The sequence below is a fragment of the Ostrea edulis genome, chromosome 9 (genome assembly GCF_947568905.1).
Source record: "Ostrea edulis chromosome 9, xbOstEdul1.1, whole genome shotgun sequence".
Classification (NCBI taxonomy): Eukaryota; Metazoa; Mollusca; class Bivalvia; order Ostreida; family Ostreidae; genus Ostrea; species Ostrea edulis.
Window position 1 is genome coordinate 24,453,110 of NC_079172.1, and position 22,689 is coordinate 24,475,798.

General features: G+C 34.1%; 1 protein-coding gene across 3 annotated transcripts; it reads right to left on the reverse strand.

Annotated features, from left to right (window-relative positions):
- Nucleotides 1–339: 339 nt before the first annotated feature.
- On the reverse strand, nt 340–21,634 carry LOC125658046 (uncharacterized). Of its 3 annotated transcripts, XM_048889091.2 has the most exons (24): nt 21,498–21,634; nt 20,908–21,063; nt 20,390–20,534; nt 19,811–19,945; nt 18,033–18,190; nt 16,473–16,543; nt 15,979–16,057; nt 15,308–15,426; nt 14,575–14,705; nt 14,416–14,468; nt 14,202–14,219; nt 13,318–13,502; nt 12,763–12,878; nt 12,249–12,399; nt 11,632–11,715; nt 10,006–10,098; nt 9,339–9,446; nt 9,083–9,235; nt 8,123–8,248; nt 7,346–7,541; nt 4,826–4,930; nt 4,455–4,551; nt 3,456–3,489; nt 530–702 (listed from the first exon to the last, which is right to left on the reverse strand). In XM_048889091.2, exons 1-24 carry the CDS (start codon nt 21,544–21,546, stop codon nt 661–663), a joined length of 2,604 nt encoding a protein of 867 aa, XP_048745048.2. In that variant the 5' UTR covers nt 21,547–21,634; the 3' UTR covers nt 530–660. The 3 variants fall into 3 exon arrangements, with proteins under 3 accessions (XP_048745049.2, XP_048745048.2, XP_048745050.2); XM_048889092.2 differs by lacking the exon at nt 3,456–3,489 and having other exon boundaries at nt 340–702; XM_048889093.2 differs by lacking the exon at nt 14,202–14,219.
- Between the last annotated feature and the right edge of the window lie 1,055 nt (nt 21,635–22,689).

Consider the following 22,689-nt stretch of genomic DNA (forward strand, 5'->3'; position numbering starts at 1 on the left):
GGTTATTTTGTAAAGGTCAAAAGTCACTCAACATATACCTTATATACTTTGTATAAAGAAAACCCTAATTAATATCAACAGTTATTGATCATTGTGTCATTCGTCCTATAAAGTAGTTCATTGGGATGCAGTTCGGGGAGCATCCATCAATTTTGCTGATATTCTTGTTTTTATATGTAAGTAAACGTATCTTGAAAATGTCGGCTATTTTTAAGACTATGAAGAAAGATGAAAAACACTGAAGAAAATTTTTGCAGAAGGGAATATGTGTTTCTGCATGTCCATGCAAGATAGACTTACAAAATTTGCATTCGATGGATTAATTGAAATGAATTTAAAGATTTTTGAAAGTTACATTTATTTTTGTGTACAAACTTTCAATGTACAAAATAATGACCAACAATTAATATCACATAATAGGCATATTGAATACATTCATGTACATTAAACAGACTCGGAGGGAAGAGAAACCAGCTTTCAAGTCGCCATGTTTTCCACTCTCGGCAACTTTTAAATTGTCTTAAAATTGGACTGGTCCAGGTTGTCCAGTGAATTATCATTTCAACTGATAATCGTGTGTTCACACTTTATATACAAAACAATCAACAAGGATTCGCATAAGGATTTTATTCTTAAGTTGTGGAGTAGTAGGGCCAGTCATCATCCTGATTGTCCCATCTCTCCCTCCTGATCCGAGCTCTCCTAAAACGACAGTGTTATTCATCAGTATAATTCATTATCTGTGCCATGTGTTTGAAATTGCGGATCTGTAAACCTCTGAAAATGCATTATGAAATTTCAACATTTTTTAAATTTTATTATTCAAATCTGATAAGTTCATAACCTTTTTCAATCTCAAATTCAGAAAACAAAGGAATACAATTTACCATGGTTTTCCATTAATATCGTCTGTTAAAATCGATTGATACTCTAATAAGAGATTTGGTGCACAGGCATCAAACTTGTGCCCCCCCCCCCCCCCCCCCCCCCCCCCCCTTGATGAATACGCCAGTTTCGAGATACGAACTCTTCTGTATAGGAGGTGCATTTAGTGGAACTTTGAATGCCTAAGTGGGACAGAGTGGATATACAGCCAACGAGGAAGACGATGAAATGTATTAAAAGCGGCTTCTCTTTAAATATGTAAATGTCGGAAATACTAAATACTATCGAAAGAAATGTTTTACCGAAGTGGAAACATACAAACAATGTCATATTTGCAAGACATATCTTGGATATGGTACTTATGACCAGCGAAATAAAGTGATAGGATAAGAATTCTATGTATTTAATTACTCCCTAAATACTTATCACTTAGTTTGTGTATCAGTCGAATTCGGGTGACCAAACAGCGTACGTATGAGAAACTTACTGAGTACATTCACTTACGCTGCACTAGAAGTGATGAATATCTGTCCCACTCCCGCGTGTAAACAAATTCTTTCGCGCCTTACTATGTACGAGAGTTCTCCAAAGGGAAATAAATCGGACGTATCTCAAAACCGGCGTATTATATACATGGGAAGGGGTGCTTGAGCTCAAGTTTGATATCTGTTATTTAGTACTAACAGAGAAGTTATGGAAATTCAGTTTTTAACTTTAATGTTCCAAACTGACATGACATTGTCTATTTCTATGAAAATGAACAGAAATTCATTTTGAAATATACACCAATTCACGTGTAAAACAAATTAAAATGTAAGCATTTTAAAAACTGTGAAAGTAAAGCTACAGCGATCTAGCTAAAATAAATTCCCACTGGCAATTTAATGCACAAAAATAACAAATATAAACCAGAATATATTAATTTAGATTACAACCACCAACAGAAATTTAGCTCAACTACGTACATAATTATCAAAACTACATATTTATCATAATAATTTTGTCTTATTCCATTCAGATAATGAAGCATATTCAGAAACTTTTTAACATTCTTAAGCAGGTGGTAAAGATTATACCACACATACACTTTGAAAATATTCAGGGAAACAAATTGTGATATACAGGGTGTTTTGACAGCTATAATTGATACAGGGTGTTTTTGACAGATACGTTCTGCATGTGTTGTAGAAGATGCATCATATTTTAAATGTGCTTGTTTTGACAGCGAAATAAATCCATGTGTGACTTAAACTCAAAACAGTCAGCTTAAGTACTTGTGATAAAAGTACTGATTTGTTGTTCACTGCCATTTCAAAATGAAGAGATTTCATTGATGAGGATAAAGTGGTCATTCTTATTGATGAGGGGAAAGTGGTCATTTTCATTGATTTTTCATGAAATGTTACACTGCTTCATATTAATGACAGCATAATTCTGCAAAAGAGACTTTCTTTAATGCTTTACACTCTTTGATTTGTATCACTGTGAGTAACACTTACATGTATAACTAACTTTTTATTTTTGTTGATTTTTGAGCATACTCTGGTTTTTAGGGCTAATAAATGGTGAAAACATGCCTTACTCGTTTCAGATTTACTCAGTTCAATCAAAAACATCTTAGTGAAATACTTTAAACAATGAGTTTTTAATCAAGAAAATGATATATTGTCACAATTTGTGTCCATTCTGATGATTTGCAATATATCAATCACTCTGAATGTGTCAGACAATCTGGGACCGTAAGTGGCCATGAAAGATATATATAGAATTTATCTGAAAAGTGACAAATCTTTCTCAGAGCACCAAAGAACCATTAACATCTTAAAACAAACGTATGTTGGAGAACTCTGTAATATATTGTGCTGAACAGAATAACAGACAAATGTTGGATTGATAAAGACCAAGACATTAATTCCCTACATGTGTAATATTAAATAAAATCACTAATCGTGTACTGTTCTCGTGGAGATTCAGGTCAGAATAAATCCTCAGTACTCCTGGCTTGTTGTAAGAACTAAATGAAGCGGTCCTTTGGATGAGACCGCAAAAACCGAAGGCCCATGTCAAAGCAGTTGTGGCTCAATAAAGATCCCTCCCTGCCCAAAGGCCGTAAGCGCTGAGCATAGGCCTAAATTTTGCAGCTCCTTCACCGGCAATGGTGACTTCTCCATATGAGTGAAAAATTCTCGAGAGGGACATTAAACAATCAAATCAATCAATCAAGTGTACTGTGTACGTTTGATACTTATGGAAACCCACAGAAAAATGGATGCGTATGCTTAGTCACAATGTAATATATATATATGAGAGAGATAGCATTTATCATCCACCAAGGTGTGCATGAAATTCCCATATGATGAAATTGTAACAAAGAGGGAGTTTCCTTGTACTGTAGTTATTTTATATACCTGTACCTTTTTAACCTAAAAAAAATATCTAATTGTAATGGAACAATAATCAATATTTTCTAATACACAGAAAGCATATGAAAAATTCAGCACACAAATATCCAAGTCAAGTACAGTCATATTTACACATAGCACAGTAACAAATAAAGATTGGAATCAAACCTCTGCTTTATTCTTTTTTCTTATTGCCATCCGTCTGTGCAAAAAATCCAAGTGATTGCAAGTGCAGATTACAGTCTTGTTTGTATCAAACCACCTTAACACTAACAAAATTTAAAAAGAAATACAGATGTCCAGGTCTGGTTACTGTGGGGTCTGACTATGTTCTTTTAGGTACAATCAGGTCAAAGATGGATATAATACCATATAACATTTTTTTTTTCCGCGTATCACAAATTTTGTGAAAATACCCCAAAATAATGTTATTTTTATTTGCGTAATTCTTTGTTTGCGATCCGCCAAGTTAAATTTTAGAATTACAAATTGACTCACAGGTTTCAATCTGAACAGAACGGACATTACTGTTATGTGTGTTATAACTTAATAAGTTACATCGTAACAGGTGCATGTACAGAGTGATAACACCTGACCACCGTTTAAGTACTACACCCGAGGTGCAAACTCCGTACAGTGTCAATTCTCCGGGACTACTTTCCCCTGGAGTTGTAGCGTAACGGAATATACTGAGCTGACCAGAGCTTGACCGAGGTGATGAGTTTCTACTTGTATCTTGTAAGACGTTGTACAGAAATGATGTAAATTTTAAGTGCCGAATTTAATTGTTTGCGATTCAAAAATACTCGCATAAGAAAGCAAAAATTGGATTATCACGAAAAAAAAACCCATTATACAGACTACTTTAATGTCACACAAATTGCAGATTGCAATGATATAAAGGTGCATGCTCTCATGAGTCTTAACCCCTGCTGTCTTCAATCCATGCAACAACTTGTTTTAAAATAAAATGCTTTATAATAACCAGACTTTTTTTATCTGAACAATTTTTTTAATCTCTTCGATACATCATGACATTTTTGTTTCGGCCTGATTTCCGTATCTGTCACAGGGAAAAAGGGATGATGGTTTTGGTTTGGAATTACATTTCTTAACATGTACCTCTTTTCTGTGTGAGTTCACCTTCTTGACTAAACACTTCTTTACCTGTTAACATTGTTAGCCAGCAGTTTAACATTAGCCATTGTTATGAGTTTTTCATCGGAAACAACAAGCTGACCCTCATGATGTGGAGCTCCTTTACCTGAAAGAAATTCACAATGAAATTGACATGCAAAGTACAAATTAATACACCAACTGGAAATTTTGCATGTACAAATACTGGATTCTTAATTTCTACTTATAAACATGATTATGGGCCCAAACATTTCTCTACATTATGTTACTTATTTCTCAAGCAATTGTCATTCAGATATCAAACTAAATATTGCCTGCTACCAAAGTGTCTAAATTAATCAGACTCAACTGTATTTATATCAAGAATTTTTACTAGAAAGAACCTATTCCGACTGATTTACCGGATCCTGAACTGCTTGGTCGTTCTCTCCACTCCACAACCTTACGGGCAATGTTCTCTTTCACCGATTTTGCTATGGAGTCTAAATTCAGATATCCTGCAATCTCTGAGAAAATTTGCTCAGGGAAACAAATGTAATGCAGAATGGATGATACAGTTGTGGAAGCGTGTATTTTAACCAATCTGGGCATCAATCAAGAGAGTAAATTCATTTTACTGATTGATTTGAATATGGTAATGAAATTTTATACTCCTATTTTTTATCTAAGTAAAGTGAGTGTGTTAATAATTTTTTTAAGAAATGGTAAACTTTATTTGAGGTACGTAATGCAGTAACTGGGATAGTTGTTAAACATCCGAGTTGGATAAGTAGAGGTGTTGATAGTAGTGATATTCAGATTGGATAAATAAATGTTTTGTTAGTTATATCCAATTTGGATAAGTAGATGCATTGATAATTATGAAACAAAAGTTGAAAAAGTAGATTGCGTGAACTAGGTGTTTCAGGTAGTAGTGATATCTGAGTTGGATAACTAGGTGTTTCAGATAGTAATGTATCTAAGTTGGATAACTAGGTGTTTTAGATAATAGTGATATCTAAGTTGGATAACTAGGTGTTTCATATAGTAATGATATCTAAGTTGTATAACTAGGTGTGTCAGATAGTAGTGATATCTAAGTTGGATAACTAGGTGTTTCAGATAGTAGTGATATCTAAGTTGGATAACTAGGTGTGTCAGATAGTAGTGATATCTAAGTTGGATAGCTAGGTGTGTCAGATAGTAGTGATATCTAAGTTGGATAACTAGGTGTTTCAGATAGTAGTGATATCTAAGTTGGATAACTAGGTGTTTCAGATAGTAGTGATATCTAAGTTGGATAACTAGGTGTTTCAGATAGTAGTGATATCTAAGTTGGATAACTAGGTGTTTCAGATAGTAGTGATATCTAAGTTGGATAACTAGGTGTGTCAGATAGTAGTGATATCTAAGTTGGATAGCTAGGTGTGTCAGATAGTAGTGATATCTAAGTTGGATAACTAGGTGTGTCAGATAGTAGTGATATCTAAGTTGGATAACTAGGTGTTTCAGATCAATGTTTTGTTAGTTATATCCAATTTGGATAAGTAGATGCATTGATAATTATGAAACAAAAGTTGAAAAAGTAGATTGCGTGAACTAGGTGTTTCAGGTAGTAGTGATATCTGAGTTGGATAACTAGGTGTTTCATATAGTAATGATATCTAAGTTGTATAACTAGGTGTGTCAGATAGTAGTGATATCTAAGTTGGATAACTAGGTGTTTCAGATAGTAGTGATATCTAAGTTGGATAACTAGGTGTGTCAGATAGTAGTGATATCTAAGTTGGATAGCTAGGTGTGTCAGATAGTAGTGATATCTAAGTTGGATAGCTAGGTGTTTCAGATAGTAGTGATATCTAAGTTGGATAACTAGGTGTTTCAGATAGTAGTGATATCTAAGTTGGATAACTAGGTGTTTCAGATAGTAGTGATATCTAAGTTGGATAACTAGGTGTTTCAGATAGTAGTGATATCTAAGTTGGATAACTAGGTGTGTCAGATAGTAGTGATATCTAAGTTGGATAACTAGATGTGTCAGATAGTAGTGATATGTAAGTTGGATAACTAGATGTGTCAGATAGTAGTGATATCTAAGTTGGATAACTAGGTGTGTCAGATAGTAGTGATATCTAAGTTGGATAACTAGGTGTTTCAGATAGTAGTGATATCTAAGTTGGATAACTAGGTGTGTCAGATAGTAGTGATATCTAAGTTGGATAACTAGGTGTGTCAGATAGTAGTGATATCTAAGTTGGATAACTAGGTGTGTCAGATAGTAGTGATATCTAAGTTGGATAACTAGGTGTGTCAGATAGTAGTGATATCTAAGTTGGATAACTAGATGTGTCAGATAGTAGTGATATGTAAGTTGGATAACTAGATGTGTCAGATAGTAGTGATATCTAAGTTGGATAACTAGGTGTGTCAGATAGTAGTGATATCTAAGTTGGATAACTAGGTGTTTCAGATAGTAGTGATATCTAAGTTGGATAACTAGGTGTTTCAGATAGTAGTGATATCTAAGTTGGATAACTAGGTGTTTCAGATAGTAGTGATATCTAAGTTGGATAACTAGGTGTTTCAGATAGTAGTGATATCTAAGTTGGATAACTAGGTGTTTCAGATAGTAGTGATATCTAAGTTGGATAACTAGGTGTGTCAGATAGTAGTGATATCTAAGTTGGATAACTAGATGTGTCAGATAGTAGTGATATGTAAGTTGGATAACTAGATGTGTCAGATAGTAGTGATATCTAAGTTGGATAACTAGGTGTTTCAGATAGTAGTGATATTGAAGTTGTTAAATGTGATAATGTACAAGTCATGATATCCTCCTACATGTTTTGGTGGTTGACGGCATAAAAAGACCTTTTTTTTAATCAGTTTATGTGTCTTGTGAGGGAATTGAATTCATGAATATTTCTGGTCAGGAAGGATACGAGAGAGCCTCAACAGAGGCACTGTCTCCCTGTAGCCATCAATCCTCGCTGCCACCTCTGCCTCTATGTACAGTTTCTTCCTCAGCTTCTCTGAGGATGTGGTGACAATCTCGTCTAGTGATGTGTTGAACTCTTTCCAGTTCATTCCCTGAGATGGGGGCTGACCTCCTTGCACTGGAATTATCTTATGCTCCATCTACAATTATGGTCACACAGATTTATATATATCAATGAAAACTGATCAAGGAATTGCATGTTTTTAAATGTCAAATCATTGAAGTTTCATAATGCTGGTATATTGTGTTGGATGAATATACTGAATGCATGATATATATGAGACATTTAAATGTAAATTTAACATCATACGTATGTCCAATACTGACTTAATGTAGTTTTCTGGTTATCTGTTTGTCCGTCTGTTCACATTTATGTTTCTTGAAATGAAAGGTCAAAGTAAAAGCTTTAGGCCAAGGTCATATGCTATGAAGGTCAAAATTGTTGTCAAAGAACATCAATGAGTAATTTGTGAGTGAATTTGTGAGTCAATATTCAAACTGAAGAAAGATTGCACATTGTGATTTAGAGTTTTGTGGATTTGTGTTAATAAAACAAACACACACAATGATTTTGTGCATGCATGCTGCCCTTCATAAACAGAAATTATTTCATTCAGTGATTTCATGGTCAGGCACAAGCACAAAAATAATGAAGATCACTATCTAATGAAAAATGATTAAACCACAGTATTCATACGTGTTTGTTAGTATATATACATACCTCTTGGAAGCATGGTTCTCGATACTTGAGGATTAAATGCATGACGAACTGGCACACTAGCTGAGGTGAAATTTTATTTTCACTGAACGACGTGTAACTCATATGCAGGGTTTCTAGATCATCCTCCTGTTGTTGAAAGTATCATGACAAATTTATTGGTAATATTACTGGTAGAATGAAAATATGATCAGCATATGTTTATACATATAGAATGTTTTTGGAAGAAAATCATTGTAAAAATTTCAACATATGATATATGATGATAATTTCACAAGATCACACTTTTTCACAGTATTCTCACTTCTCATGAAAATATTGGGGTGTGTCTCTACATGAAGATTGAAAGAATTTTGCTATACCATGTGAATAAGATGTTCTGATATAACTGATTTTAAAAGCACTCCTTACAAGACTGATACCCCTATGGGGCACATCCAAAACTGTAGATATTTGAACACAAATTTTTATTTGCACATACAAAAATTTTATAATTACAATTCTTATGTCCTGGAAGTAATCTGAATTATTTTGACTGAGCATCAGACGACACAATCAAGTAACAGCTTCGTGTTTATTTTGCAGCAAGGCTTTGTAAAGGAGCACCCCTGGAGTAGCCAGTGGAAACCTTTATTGATATGTGACACTTGTAATAAGCTTGGAGAAGAACTAACTCTGTTTTTAACTCAATGAAGCATAAACTGTAAGACACATGCAACATTCTGACCTAGAGTTGAATGAAGCATTCCAAGGTGTGCCACATGAGTAAGTTTGCTTTGAATTTGAAGGTCAGAGAGGAGGCTTAACCTTGTGACCTCAGACAAACTGACGTATGGACAGACATAGTTATTCCTCCAGTATAGCCTTCCACAATGTGGGCGGGTGTGTGTGTGTGTGTGTATAAAATACTCCATTATTCTAAAAATTTACACTAATGAAGTAATAGTATAGTTTGTTACATACCCCCATGAATGGATACACAACATGAGCGAATGCCCTGAAGTCCTCCACCTCCTTCCATTCCACTGCTATAATGAAGTCACACATCAGCAACATGTACCGAAAGCAGGCTCCGTCCAAGTTTCCACTCAGAATATTGCCAAAAACCTGGATGGTCTGAAAAAATGGTGCAAAATATCGGGATAAATCAGGTGTAATTTTTTCTCCTCTGTTCTTGCACAGAGAGGAGTGAATTAGCAATATTAATTAGTGTGCCTACCTTATTCATTGAGGAGTATTCCGCTATGGCTGCCAGGAGATCATGTGTACACAGGTACATTATGTCATCAATCAGGTATCTCTCTTGCATGAATAAGTATAAACGGTCCTAATATAATGAAGAAAAGTTTCAGTACTATGCGGTCTGCCTGAGTATCACACACTTGAACACTTGATCAGACATTTTTTAAAAACAATATCATTAGCTACACTGTGTTTTCTGGGGGAAAAGGATTTTTTAAAAACTAAATTTGATATAGATGTGGCAACTATGTTACTTTCAACACCATGTACTCCAGACGATTATTCTAAACAATTTTTCATTCAATAAATAACTGAATAGGATTAAGCAACTGTCATAATTAAGCCTATAAATACATTGTGTACCAGCCATCTCCTTACACTGTCTGTGTCAATGTGTCAAGGCAATGTTATGAATATTTTATCTTTACTATATGGTCCGAATGATTGTAAATATCAAAGGTAAAATATGTAAATACTCTATTGGACATGATCTAAAAGAAGATTATTAGTCTCTCTCAAGCTTTACTGAGTTTTACTGGGGTCTAAATAGATCATCATACATATGAGTCCTGATATGCTTGTCAAGAAGCAGTGTATGTAAAAAAATTTTTTTTTTAAATTCCCTTTTTTAATGGTAGACTTACCAATACAGAATATTCAAAGTCTTTTTCTTCCACAATTTTATCTCCCTCCAACATGTAGGCCCAGAACTGTTCAATCTGTGACAATGTTCTTCCCTGATAGTAGACAAACAAAACATAGATTCATTACATTACTAAAACATTACTAAGTTTAAATTCACCAAGTTTGTGCATTGAGAGGAAGATTGTAAATTCACTAAGTTTTTGCTTTTGTTTGGTGGGGATTGTAAATTTACTAAGTTTTTGCATTTTTTTGGTGGGGATTGTAAATTCACTAAGTTTTTGCATTTGTTTGGTGGGGATTGTAAATTTACTAAGTTTTTGCATTTGTTTGGTGGGGATTGTAAATTTACTAAGTTTTTGCATTTGTTTGGTGGGGATTGTAAATTTACTAAGTTTGTGCATTGAGAGGAAGATTGTAAATTCACTAAGTTTGTGCATTTTTTTGGTGGGGATTGTAAATTCACTAAGTTTTTGCATTTGTTTGGTGGGGATTGTAAATTTACTAAGTTTGTGTATTGAGAGGAAGATTGTAAATTCACTAAGTTTTTGCATTTGTTTGGTGGGGATTGTAAATTTACTAAGTTTTTGCATTTGTTTGGTGGGGATTGTAAATTTACTAAGTTTTTGCATTTGTTTGGTGGGGATTGTAAATTTACTAAGTTTTTGCATTTGTTTGGTGGGGATTGTAAATTTACTAAGTTTTTGCATTTGTTTGGTGGGGATTGTAAATTTACTAAGTTTTTGCATTTGTTTGGTGGGGATTGTAAATTTACTAAGTTTTTGCATTTGTTTGGTGGGGATTGTAAATTTACTAAGTTTTTGCATTTGTTTGGTGGGGATTGTAAATTTACTAAGTCTGCATTTTGGAGATGAGGGTGGGCAAAGATAACAGATAACAGTGTAACTGTCAGAAATACAAAGATAAGATAACAGTGTAACTGTCAGAAATACAAAGATAAGATAACAGTGTAACTGTCAGAAATACAAAGATAAGATAACAGATAACAGTGTAACTGTCAGAAATACAAAGATAAGATAACAGTGTAACTGTCAGAAATACAAAGATAAGATAACAGTGTAACTGTCAGAAATACAAAGATAAGATAACAGTGTAACAGTGTAACTGTCAGAAATACAAAGATAAGATAACAGTGTAACTGTCAGAAATACAAAGATAAGATAACAGTGTAACAGTGTAACTGTCAGAAATACAAAGATAAGATAACAGACAACAGTGTAACTGTCAGAAATACAAAGATAAGATAACAGTGTAACAGTGTAACTGTCAGAAATACAAAGATAAGATAACAGTGTAACTGTCAGAAATACAAAGATAAAATAACAGATAACAGTGTAACTGTCAGAAATACAAAGATAAGATAACAGTGTAACTGTCAGAAATACAAAGATAAGATAACAGTGTAACTGTCAGAAATACAAAGATAAGATAACAGTGTAACTGTCAGAAATACAAAGATAAGATAACAGATAACAGTGTAACTGTCAGAAATACAAAGATAAGATAACAGTGTAACTGTCAGAAATACAAAGATAAGATAACAGTGTAACTGTCAGAAATACAAAGATAAGATAACAGTGTAACTGTCAGAAATACAAAAAACTTACAATACTCAGTGTCCTCGGAATCTTTCTCTCTAGATCTCCGGCCCGATCCTTGTAGTCATCAAACATCCTGTGCATTGTGTGAGGCTACAAGGCAATCATACAAGGCAGTCATACAAGGCAATCATACAAGGCAGTCATACAAGGCAATCATACAAGGCAGTCATACAAGGCAATCATACAAGGCAATCATACAAGGCAGTCATACAAGGCAGTCATACAAGGCAATCATACAAGGCAATCATACAAGACAATCATTGAAACTCATTTCTTGAACAAAAGATCAAACCAAATGATATATATATATATATATATATATATATATCTTTAACTACAGGTACATGCTTGATGACAAAAATTCACATAATGTGTTAATTCTATTTGGTTGACTGGTTTCGATCTTGTGGCGGTTGTCATTAGAATGATTCTGACCCTATTGAATACCACATGATATCCACTCATGAGAATCTTCCGTAATTCAAACCTCAAGGTGTTGGTCTCCAGTTTTTTTACTTTGTTACGATGTATGAGTTACTTAATACTAGTTACCCTACTTTACATCTACAGTGTACAGACGGTTAGACGGACGTTTCAAAGGGAAAAAAAACAAGAACTAGTACCATGTGAGCCTCACTGCCTACAAGACTGGGACTCTCCCTGGAGGTGGCGGGGGTGTGGCCAATGGGGAGACTGTCCAGCTGACGGGTGTAGGTTCCAGCGGTGGACGGCATGTCCAGGGAATAATCAGGAGTCATGGGTTTCATTATCTCACTATTTAATTTGAGGAGAAAGAAGAGGATTAGATAAACAATCAAATAATAGTTTTATATACTTAATGCATTTAATGTTATTTCATATTTGGGTTAGTAACAAGCGACAGTGTTTGTAACTGCATGGATACAACACTATACTTGACTATCAGTTGATGTTGGCAATTTTTTTTTTATCCAACTTAATAATTAGAGTATGTAATATTAAAAAAATTGACAATGCATTAGTGCAGTCCTTTATCCAAGAAATCTGATAATCATCCCACAAAAAAACCAAATCTTTGCACTCTTCATAGTTTTTCAAATTTGTTGATGCGCACCTTGGGTCTGGACGTTTTAACATTACACACACATGTACACTTACTCTATCAGTTCCTTGTTGATGCGCACCTTGGGTCTGGTAATCTTGATGTGGGTACAGTTATGGGGGAGAATAATGACCTTGTCACTTCCTGGCAGTTTGTGGGGACAAACCACAGTCTGGGAGTAGAAATAAGAAATTTTAAAATTCTATGTTGAAATTCTTAAAGTCACGTGGGCATTGTGATCATTACAGTTAGACATAACTTTCTTGCCATCAGAATGCAGGATACCAATATCACTAATAGATATACTGTAGAACAGGAAATTAACTCGCAGCATTAATTTTCGCTATATTCGCTGAAACAAAATTTCCGCGAATTTAGCATTCAGTGAATTAATCTTTCATATTGATATGAAATTGGGTTCAGGATATTAAGATGTTTTTCCGCGAATTAAACCGGCCACAATTTGTTGCTAAATGAAAAAATCGTGATTTTTCTGACTGCAATATTAACCTGCTATACAGTATTCAAAGAGGTTTTGTTATTACAAGTATCTGGAACTCTGATTGAACTGTAGAATTTGATCATTTACAGGAAATCTACAATCTGTATACCTTTTCTCCACAACTTGGGCAAAATTTGGCATCTTTAAATTCTTCAAATGAGCGTCCTTGGTTGTTTGAAGTGTACAACATAGCAGCGTATTTACTGAAGACTCTCTCTTGGGGGATAAAAGGGTCAGCATCTGGCCCCTCATCATCATCATTGTCTTCATTCAAACCAGCAGAAAGAATGGAGTCTATGAATAAAATGTCATGGCTGAAATCTTAATCAGATCTAATGGATTGAGTACTCTATATATCTGAGATAGAATTCCCAACAAAATTTTAATAGCTAGGTGAAAATTATCACATGTAAGAGCATCTAGATTTTAAATATAAAATAGAAGAAAATCAAACTTTAACAAGTCATTGACGGAAATTGTGCAATTATAGTGACATACAACTAAATTGGTGTTTTGTACATGCAAAAAGTAATACACATGTATCGTGCCTGTTATTTATGATGAAACAAATTATCAATGTGTTCACATTCAACTCATTTACTATACCTAAAGCTATGCATTCAATATTTCTAGCTACTACCAACTTTATCATACATCTTGGGTAAAGCATTTGAAATTTTCAAAATGTTCAATTTCAGAGCAATCTCAAAAATGTGTTCATTCATCAGAAATGCTAATATAAAAGTTGGTCTGCATGAGTATTGGATTTTTTTAAATTATCATTTATTAAACTTAAGAAATGAAATATATAAAAAGAAAAATAAACAATAGCAAATTAAAAGGATTAAATGTTAACTTTACAAATGTATAAAGAAACATGAATATCACAAGGGAAATTATCTGACGCAAAAGAAATTATTTGAAAATGGTGGTGTTCTGCAAGGTGAAAGATTATCACGTTTGTTGATTATAGCAAACAAGTGTTCTGTTTACCGGGGTCTAATACAATATCTGAAAGAAAAATGCAGTTGCAATAAATCCACTTTAAACATCTCCAAAAATACCTCACCTTTTATTCTTTGGAGAATTATCAATTTGATTAAGTTGTAATCATAAGAGAAAAGAAATAATCAAATGAAATACAATATTAATTTTCATAAGTAATTATTCCTTAGTTTTTAATATGTATAAACTGTGGTCTAAATACCTGACTTATTGAGGCCTGCTGGATCTGCCATTTTGCCTGTACCTTTCCTCCTCCTACAGTCAACAATATACTTGTCATGAGTTACATTATACAACTGGCATTATATTACAGAATGCTGGTACTATGAAAAAGTACTGATAAAATTAAACAAAGACTTACGTAACTGTGGGTTTGTTCTGTTCTAAAATTTCTAGCTGTTTCATCAGCATCTTACAGTGCTCTTTCAGAAGTGCAAGTTCATTGCTTATGTCCCCAACATTGAATTTGAAGCGCTCTTGCACTGCTTCAAGCTAAAAAAGAAATTAAATCCTTGTATGGTATTATGGATTGGACTTAAAACAAAAGTGTAGAACATTCCATCCTCAACTATTTTCAAAACCATGTAAAGTGTGTTAATATTAATTATTACAGACATGATTACCATAAACACAAAGTTTTACAATGTTTTGCCCATGCACTCTACATTCACATTTATACATGTAGTACCTAGGTTGAATTAGTCCTTTAAATTCATTCACAGATGTCTAAATACCCATTTCTATCTGAGTTATTTCCCTTAACCTTATTTCTATATTCTCTTCTTTAATTAGGGATTCTCTCCTTCAGGATAAAATTCTCCATTATTTTCAGTTTTGGTGGCTGGTACTGCCCATCTGAAATTAGTGTTACTGCTGCTCGAACAAGACATTAAACTCTTTTGAATGCTTGCCTCTGTAGAGTCAACTGCGACATGACTGAAATTGAAAACTTTACCATCTCTCGCCAGACGTAAGCACTGCAGATGTAAATTTCCATCATTTCACACTGCAAGCGACTAGAGGATTTAATTGCTTAGAATGAGCCACAGTAACGCTGAACTACAGAAATCTTCTCCATGGTCTCCATTTCTTACCTCTTGGTCAGCTTGTTCTATGTCCATCTCCTGAACCTCATATTCTGCATCTGTCAGATCATCTCGGTCCTCAATCTTCATCAATTCTGATTTGTGCTCCTCCATGAATTTATCAAATTCTTTAAAATAAAAGCTAACTAATGAAAGATGAAGATATAAACCAATGTCTATTTGCTTTTGTAGTTTTTTGAATCTGTTCATGACTTATATAACATTCTTATACATAAACAAAATGGCTGCTTCGTGATGACAATTAAACACTTGCCCAAAAAAGTGCTCATGATATTCATATCTATTCCTTCATGTGAATGTAAATTGTTGTTATGTTTCACTTTCTAATAAGCATTTAAAGTATTTATACCAGGAATAATTTTAATTCTGGGACAAATATTATATGAGTATAGCCTGGTTTGGGTCAGTTTACGCTTTATAATCCACAAAGCGGATTATAAAAAAGCGTAAATTGACCCAAATCAGTTTATACTCGTACAAAATGCCCTAGAAAAGAGCAGTCTGATTGAGTCTAGACGAATTATTGGTCCAGTCTGATTAAAACCAGACCTTCAATCTCCCTCCCCCTTTTTTTCTGTGTCCGCTCGTTAGAAAGCCAGATAGAAGGTCTGGTTTTAATCCGACTGATTACTGGTCAGGACTGTTGTGATTAACATTACCTTCTACTGCTGTGTTCATTACACTCATGATCTGGTCCTCCAACTTCTGCGCTGACTCTATGTTGTTCATCAAGTTCGCCTGAAATGTAAATTCACCGCCTTGCTCCTTACAATTTCTAATAAGTGGTGATATTCTGCCAAAAGTTTGAGTAAAATGTGTTGTGCTAATAAAAATATAATATCAATGAATATAAAAAAAAAATGAGACTATACAGATAAGAATAGCAACCTGAAAAAGACAAATTTCTCCTTTGTAATGACTAGATTTTACCAGAAATACTACATACATGTACGTGTTCTTATTTCAGTAGATTTATATCTTACTGCCTTTGGGAAGCAAGAGTGCTAATTCATGGCTGCAGTAAAATACTGAAATCTCTATCAATTAATCATCATAAACAAAAAAAACCACTAGATCTTGATTATTCCAAATAGTGCATCAGTAGAATTTTAAGTACTCTAAAATAGACACACAGTATATTTAATTTAGTTACCCTTTTTGTTGATATGACAGGTTTGATCTTTCGTTCAGGAGTATCTGAAGATTCACCAGTCTCAAGGAAGGCTGTTTTCAGAAAATAAAAAGTATGTACAATCATCATCATAATCTCTCTCTCTCTCATTCTCTGTTTATCATGAAAGCCTAGTGCTGTAGAGCAGTGATATGTAATCAAGAGGCCTATGGGCCACATCACTCACCTTATTCACCTTCGCCCTGCTGCAATACAGTTGTTGTGATTTTTAAAAAAATCTTTATTCCCATGAAAGATTTTGACCCCATATTGTGACCCCAGTCTAATCCCAAAGGGATAACAACATAACCAAACTTCAATTCACACACCATGCAGATGCCTCAACACCAATAAGACTAACATGACCTTACTGTTCTGGAGACCATGATATGAAATGAAATGTCGCCATAAGAAATTTGTACAAAATATGAAAGCTCTACCTTAAATAGTTCAGTAGATATTGAATAGGTTAAGTTTTCTTTAAAGTAAGTCGGACTCCAAGGTCAAGATCACAAACGCCATGCTATCAAATGAAAGAATTCATAGATGAAATATGAAAGCCCTACCTTAAATACTTAAATAGTGGAGAGATATTTGATAGGTTGCGTTTTCTTTAAGGTAGGTCAAGCTCCAAGTTCACCAGGTTAGAAATTTGTCACAAGGAATGCATGTGAAATATGTGAGCCCTATCCCTTATGAGTAAGGTTACAGTTTTGGAATTTGGGTCAAACTTCAAGACCAAGATCATATTCAAGATCAAAGATCATGTATGAAAAGTAAGGCCTTACCATAAGGAATCTATATGCTAATTACTGAAAGTCCTACATTAAATAATTCAGGAGACATTGACTAGAATAGGTTTTATTAAACGTAGGTCAAACGTCAAGATCACAAGTTTGAAAACTTTGGTATCAAAAAAAAGGCCTTGTCACAAGGAATGTGCATGTGAAATACGAGAGTCCTATCTCTCACCAGTCAAATGTTATGAGCAAAGTTTCGGACAGACAGACAGGCCAAAACGATATGTCCCCATGCAGACTACAGTTGGGGACATAAAATGAAAATTGAATCCACACAATTTGGGAACATTTGCATTTGGATATGATTCAGTGTGGCCCTGCTACTCTCAAAAAGTATTTGTTTAAATCACTTTCCTGTACATTTTGATTTCCTGTTGTGGCCCAACCCTATCTCCAGGGCCATGATTTGAACAAACTTGAATCTGCAATGTGTCAGAATTAAAGCTTTCATGTAAATTTCAACTTTTCTGGTCTAATGGTTTTTTTTAAAAAAAACCACCCTATTTTTGCCTTTTCTTGATTATTTCCCATTTGAAAAGGTCATGGCCCTTCATTTGAACAAACTTGAATCCACTTCCCCCAAGGATGATTTGTACCAAATTTGATTGAAATTGGCCCAGTGGTCTGGAGAAGAAGACGGAAATGTGAAATTTACAATGATGACAACAGACACGTACATTTTGATTCGAAAAGTTTACTTGCATGAACCTGTGGCTCATATGAACTAAAAATTATCACATACCATAGTATAAATCATCATATCCTTTCTTGTATCGAGATAAATTTTCGATTTCCTGATGTGCCTCATCAAGTGAGTCCTGAAGGTCATTGATGTTCCCCTCTAACCTTTGCTCCATTTCTTCTGACCTCTCCCTCTCCTCCTTCAATTCCTCCTCAATCCTACAAATTCAAAGTACAGGTTCTGATATATTCATACTGATATAATGGCTAATTCCTTATTTACCAGTACAATATGCACTAGTCTTCAATTCCTCATCAATCCTACAGATTTAAAGTACAGGTATTGATATATTCATACTGATCGATATAATGGCTACCTTATTTACCAGTACAATATGCACTAGTCTCTCCTTTATCACACCCTGCACAAACATCTACAATGTATATATGATTACATATAATGTAGAATCTGGGCTGAATTCAAGATTACAAGCAGGGAACATGTAGCACTACCAAGTTAAAAAAAACATCTAGGCTAGCTAGGTAACACTACAAAGTTGAAAAAAACATATAACTATAAGGGTAATTCATACAGTGTGTTCAATAGACCTTAGAGATATCTAGCCTAGCAGTTTTACTATTCTAGTTGCTATGATCTTGAAGACAGTCCTGGTATACATGTAGTTTTTTTTTCACCAAGCTTCTTTTTTCACAAGTTTGCTAATTTGATTATCGTGACATTTTCTGTTGATTCCGATACCGATTATTCATACATGTATTGGTACAGTTTCATTTGCTTTTGAAAATTCCTTTATACATGTATGTTTAAATCAGTTTGAGTCCCACTCATGCCATAGCAGCATGTAAGATGTAACAAGAAATGTTTCAGAAACATGTATCCCTCTGGGAAAAAAATGGAAAATGGTTATACAGAATTATAGATGTATCATTTGATAGTAGTGTCAAAACAATTCAAGATACATAAGTATCAAGTATTAAGTGGACAACATCTTCTTATGTCCAATGTGCATGTAACCTCAAAATCATTAGGTGTCATCTACTCCTTAGGATGACCAGTGTATCAAGTTTGGTGTAAATCAAGCAAATGATTCCCAAAATACAGAGGAGACAATACATTACTACGTTCAGTTTGACCCTTGACCAAGTGAACCCCAAATCAATAGGGTTCATCAAATTCTTATGATGTACCAATGTACTGAGTTTGATGTTTGTAAAGGAAAAAATTCTCAAGATATTGAGAGGACTTCTGTCCAGAGTGGATTGACCCTTGACCACGTAAACCCAAAATCAATAGTGTTCATCTACTCTTTACAATGTACCAGTGTACTAAAACTAATGTCTCTCAAGGAAAGGGTTCTCAAGATATTGAATGGACAAGACTTGGTCTATAGACCAACCGACAGGTGCAAAACAATTCCTCCTTTTCAAAGGGGGTATAAAAATAGCTCCTTCACAAAATGCTTGATATTTAGAAACAAGACCCACAGATCATGCTGATATGATTAAAAAAATGGAGGTCCTGTGTCATGGCAGGTGTTGGTACATAAAGAACTTTCACTACTATGGCCCTGAGTGTCACACATAGGTATAAAATTCTCAAAGGAAAGTGAATTAAACAAAGAAAAAATCTAATGTATAAATCAACAAAATCAATGATACAGATCCCATGAGTGTGTGTGTGTGTGTGTGTGTGTGTGTGTGATGGGGGGGGGGGGGGGGGGGGGAGCGATCTTGTAAAAATATCTGTAAGAACTGTATCTTAAGTTAGTTGATTTTTTAAATACTTTTTTCACCTATTTTGCTGCTCAGCATTTCTACCTGACAATATCCATTCCCTTTTCTGAGATATCTTCTTCTAGACCTTCCATTTTGTGATTCAGTTCTTCAATGGTCTCCTCCAGCTGGGCGATCTTCTGCTTGGATTCCTCAAATTGCTTGTGCTTATCAAACAACCTGAATAATACAAATATCCATATCTGCAGCACAATGCATCATGGGTGGATCCAGTAGGTGTGGAAGGTGCCTTTCAGATTTTAAAAGAGTGGAATCTGGGTATCCCCACTTCTTCATTGAATACAATTTAATTTTTACTAACCATTTATTTTGCTGAGTATTCATAAATAAATTTACTGACCGAGTTTTAAAACTTATATGAATAAAACTGATGCATATTGTAATTAATTATCAATAATTAAGGACAATTTTTTTGTTACCAGTGGGAAAAAAAAAGAAGAAAAAAATTGAGGCAAAAAGTTCCGAATAAAGAAATTTACCTAGAAATAAAACATTCTTACTTCAGCATTTCATATTTGGTTTAAACCTTGCTTTTTCAGACTTTATAATTGTGCAGTTATGCTGGTTTCAGACTGTCACTACTGAATTCTGCAAATTCACTACCTGCGCTTCACCTCATTCAGCTGGTCTGACAATAGATCTTGCTTGTCATCCCTTTCATCGAATATCCTCTTCATCAAGGTAAAGTATGGGATCTTCATCACAGAGCCATCTGTATGTGTGGTCAGATCCTCACTGTATACAGCATCTGTAAGGAGGTCACTCTCATCAAAATTTCAAAACATGTGCTTATGCCCAAATTTTCTTCTCTAGAGCATTTCTGAATTCAGTAATCTCCACAATGTTGTGAAAATAAATAAATTCTTTTAAAGTGAAACAATTTGGATTCATGGATTGAATTTGGAAAATTTAACAACAGAACAAATTTATTTGAGATTGTGCAAACCAATTGTCAACTAACAGTAGTCTCACAATAACTAATTAATTTACCTATATAACCCTCCATCTCAAACTTTGTGATTACCACATGAAAATACAGGTATTCTCAATATACCAAAAGAAATAAAAACAGATTTTTTTTCCCCTTTCCGACAAAAAAAAAAAAAAAAAAAATTATTTACCGAACAAATCATCCTTGATTTTTGTGAAGATTCTAGTATACACCCCAAGCTTAGGAACCAGGTCATCCAGAACTGCAAAGGCAATCCTGATGCGCTCTTCATTAGGTACTCCTCCCTTTGGTGGGTTTTCAACACACATCAACTCATAGTTTTTTACTTTGAAACAAAGATAAATCTAATGTATTAATGTGTATAGTTTATAAGCAGCATATAATTAAAATACTGTCACAGTAATGTATTTTAAAAGTAAGATGTTTCAGAACTAAAAATATTTTGATACACTGTAGCTATTTCGTGTGTGCACACAATACTATATTTAAAAAAAACACAACAAAACAAAACATGCACAATTGTAAAATTCACAAAAAACGAAAACCATTCGTAGGATTGAAATGATAATGGTAGTTAAAGTTCAGTGACATTTCCTTATTTCTTAAACATATCATAAGATCATGATGGTAACTATTTTCAAAGAGATGATAAATTTGTATACTTGTGTACGTCCGAGGACATTCGGACCAAAACAAGCACCTGCTTTTGCAATTATGATCATGAAGCATTTAACTGTGTAAAGAAAAAATACTCCATACCTTGAGCAAAACTGCTATCCACGGCTTTCGAGGGTTTTCTAGAATTCATATCGATACCTTCCCCCTTTCTTTTTCAACTCCAGTCAGTCAAGGTACTGTTACCAAGCAAGCCATTTTGGTGTATATTTGTGAAAACCAAACCGGAGTATTCGAATCCGAAAAAGAAATACTCTTCATGAATACATCATGATACATGTACATGCCGATGAATAGAGTGGTACTGAGAGAATTATAATTATTAAGCTTGCATTGCTCAAAAGCAGAGTACGGAACGTTTCTCTGTCTTTTCTTAGGTTGTAATACTGGTGTGATTGAGGATGAAATTCATTTTCTTTTTCAATGTAAATCTTATTCTAAGCTAAGAAACACCTACCTTAGAAACATTTATAATATAACACAGAAAATATTACTCTGGACAATGAAAGATACATGTTACAAATATATTTTAACAGTGATATACACAAAGTCTTAAAAATTACTGTGAAATTTATTAGAGACTGTTTTGAATACAGAAGTCAATTACTTTCGACTACATAAAAGGTATGTAAACATTATGTAATGATGCTCAATGGGCCTTTGCCAATTGTTGTATATTGTGTTTGTGTCAATAAATATTTGTATTTGTGTAACTAAAGTTTAATAATTTATAAAATAAAAGGAAGAATAAGGGTTTCGTAAGGTACCTAACGGAGGCTCATTGCAATCCCTCCCCATTATTTGGTTGATAGTTTTACGTCATATTGAGGGACTGCAACCAATCCGCGCTTTTTCGGGGCGGAAACGTTCCATCTTGCCCCCTCCCACCCTCCGGAATTTTCTGGATCTGCCTAAGATTTTGAATTTAGTATTATATTCTTCAGGGGTGGGGTGTGTGGGGTAATGCTACTGGGGTTTATAGATTCAAAATTTTAAATAAATTAAATATCATAAATAATTTTAAAGATATTTGATACGTTAATTAATTAATAATTAGTAACAGGATATGAAAATATGCAAGGAGAAATTGAAATTCGAAATACAGTCTGATTAAAATCAAACCTCTCACGTCGCTGGATATACGGACAATGGCTGCGTTCAATCAGACTGTACAAAATTAATCTAATTCTTTTTCGTAAGTTAATCTTGGGAGATGTTGTGTCACAGGTATCTCTCTCTCTCTCTCTCTCTCTCTCTCTCTCTCTCTCTCTCTCTC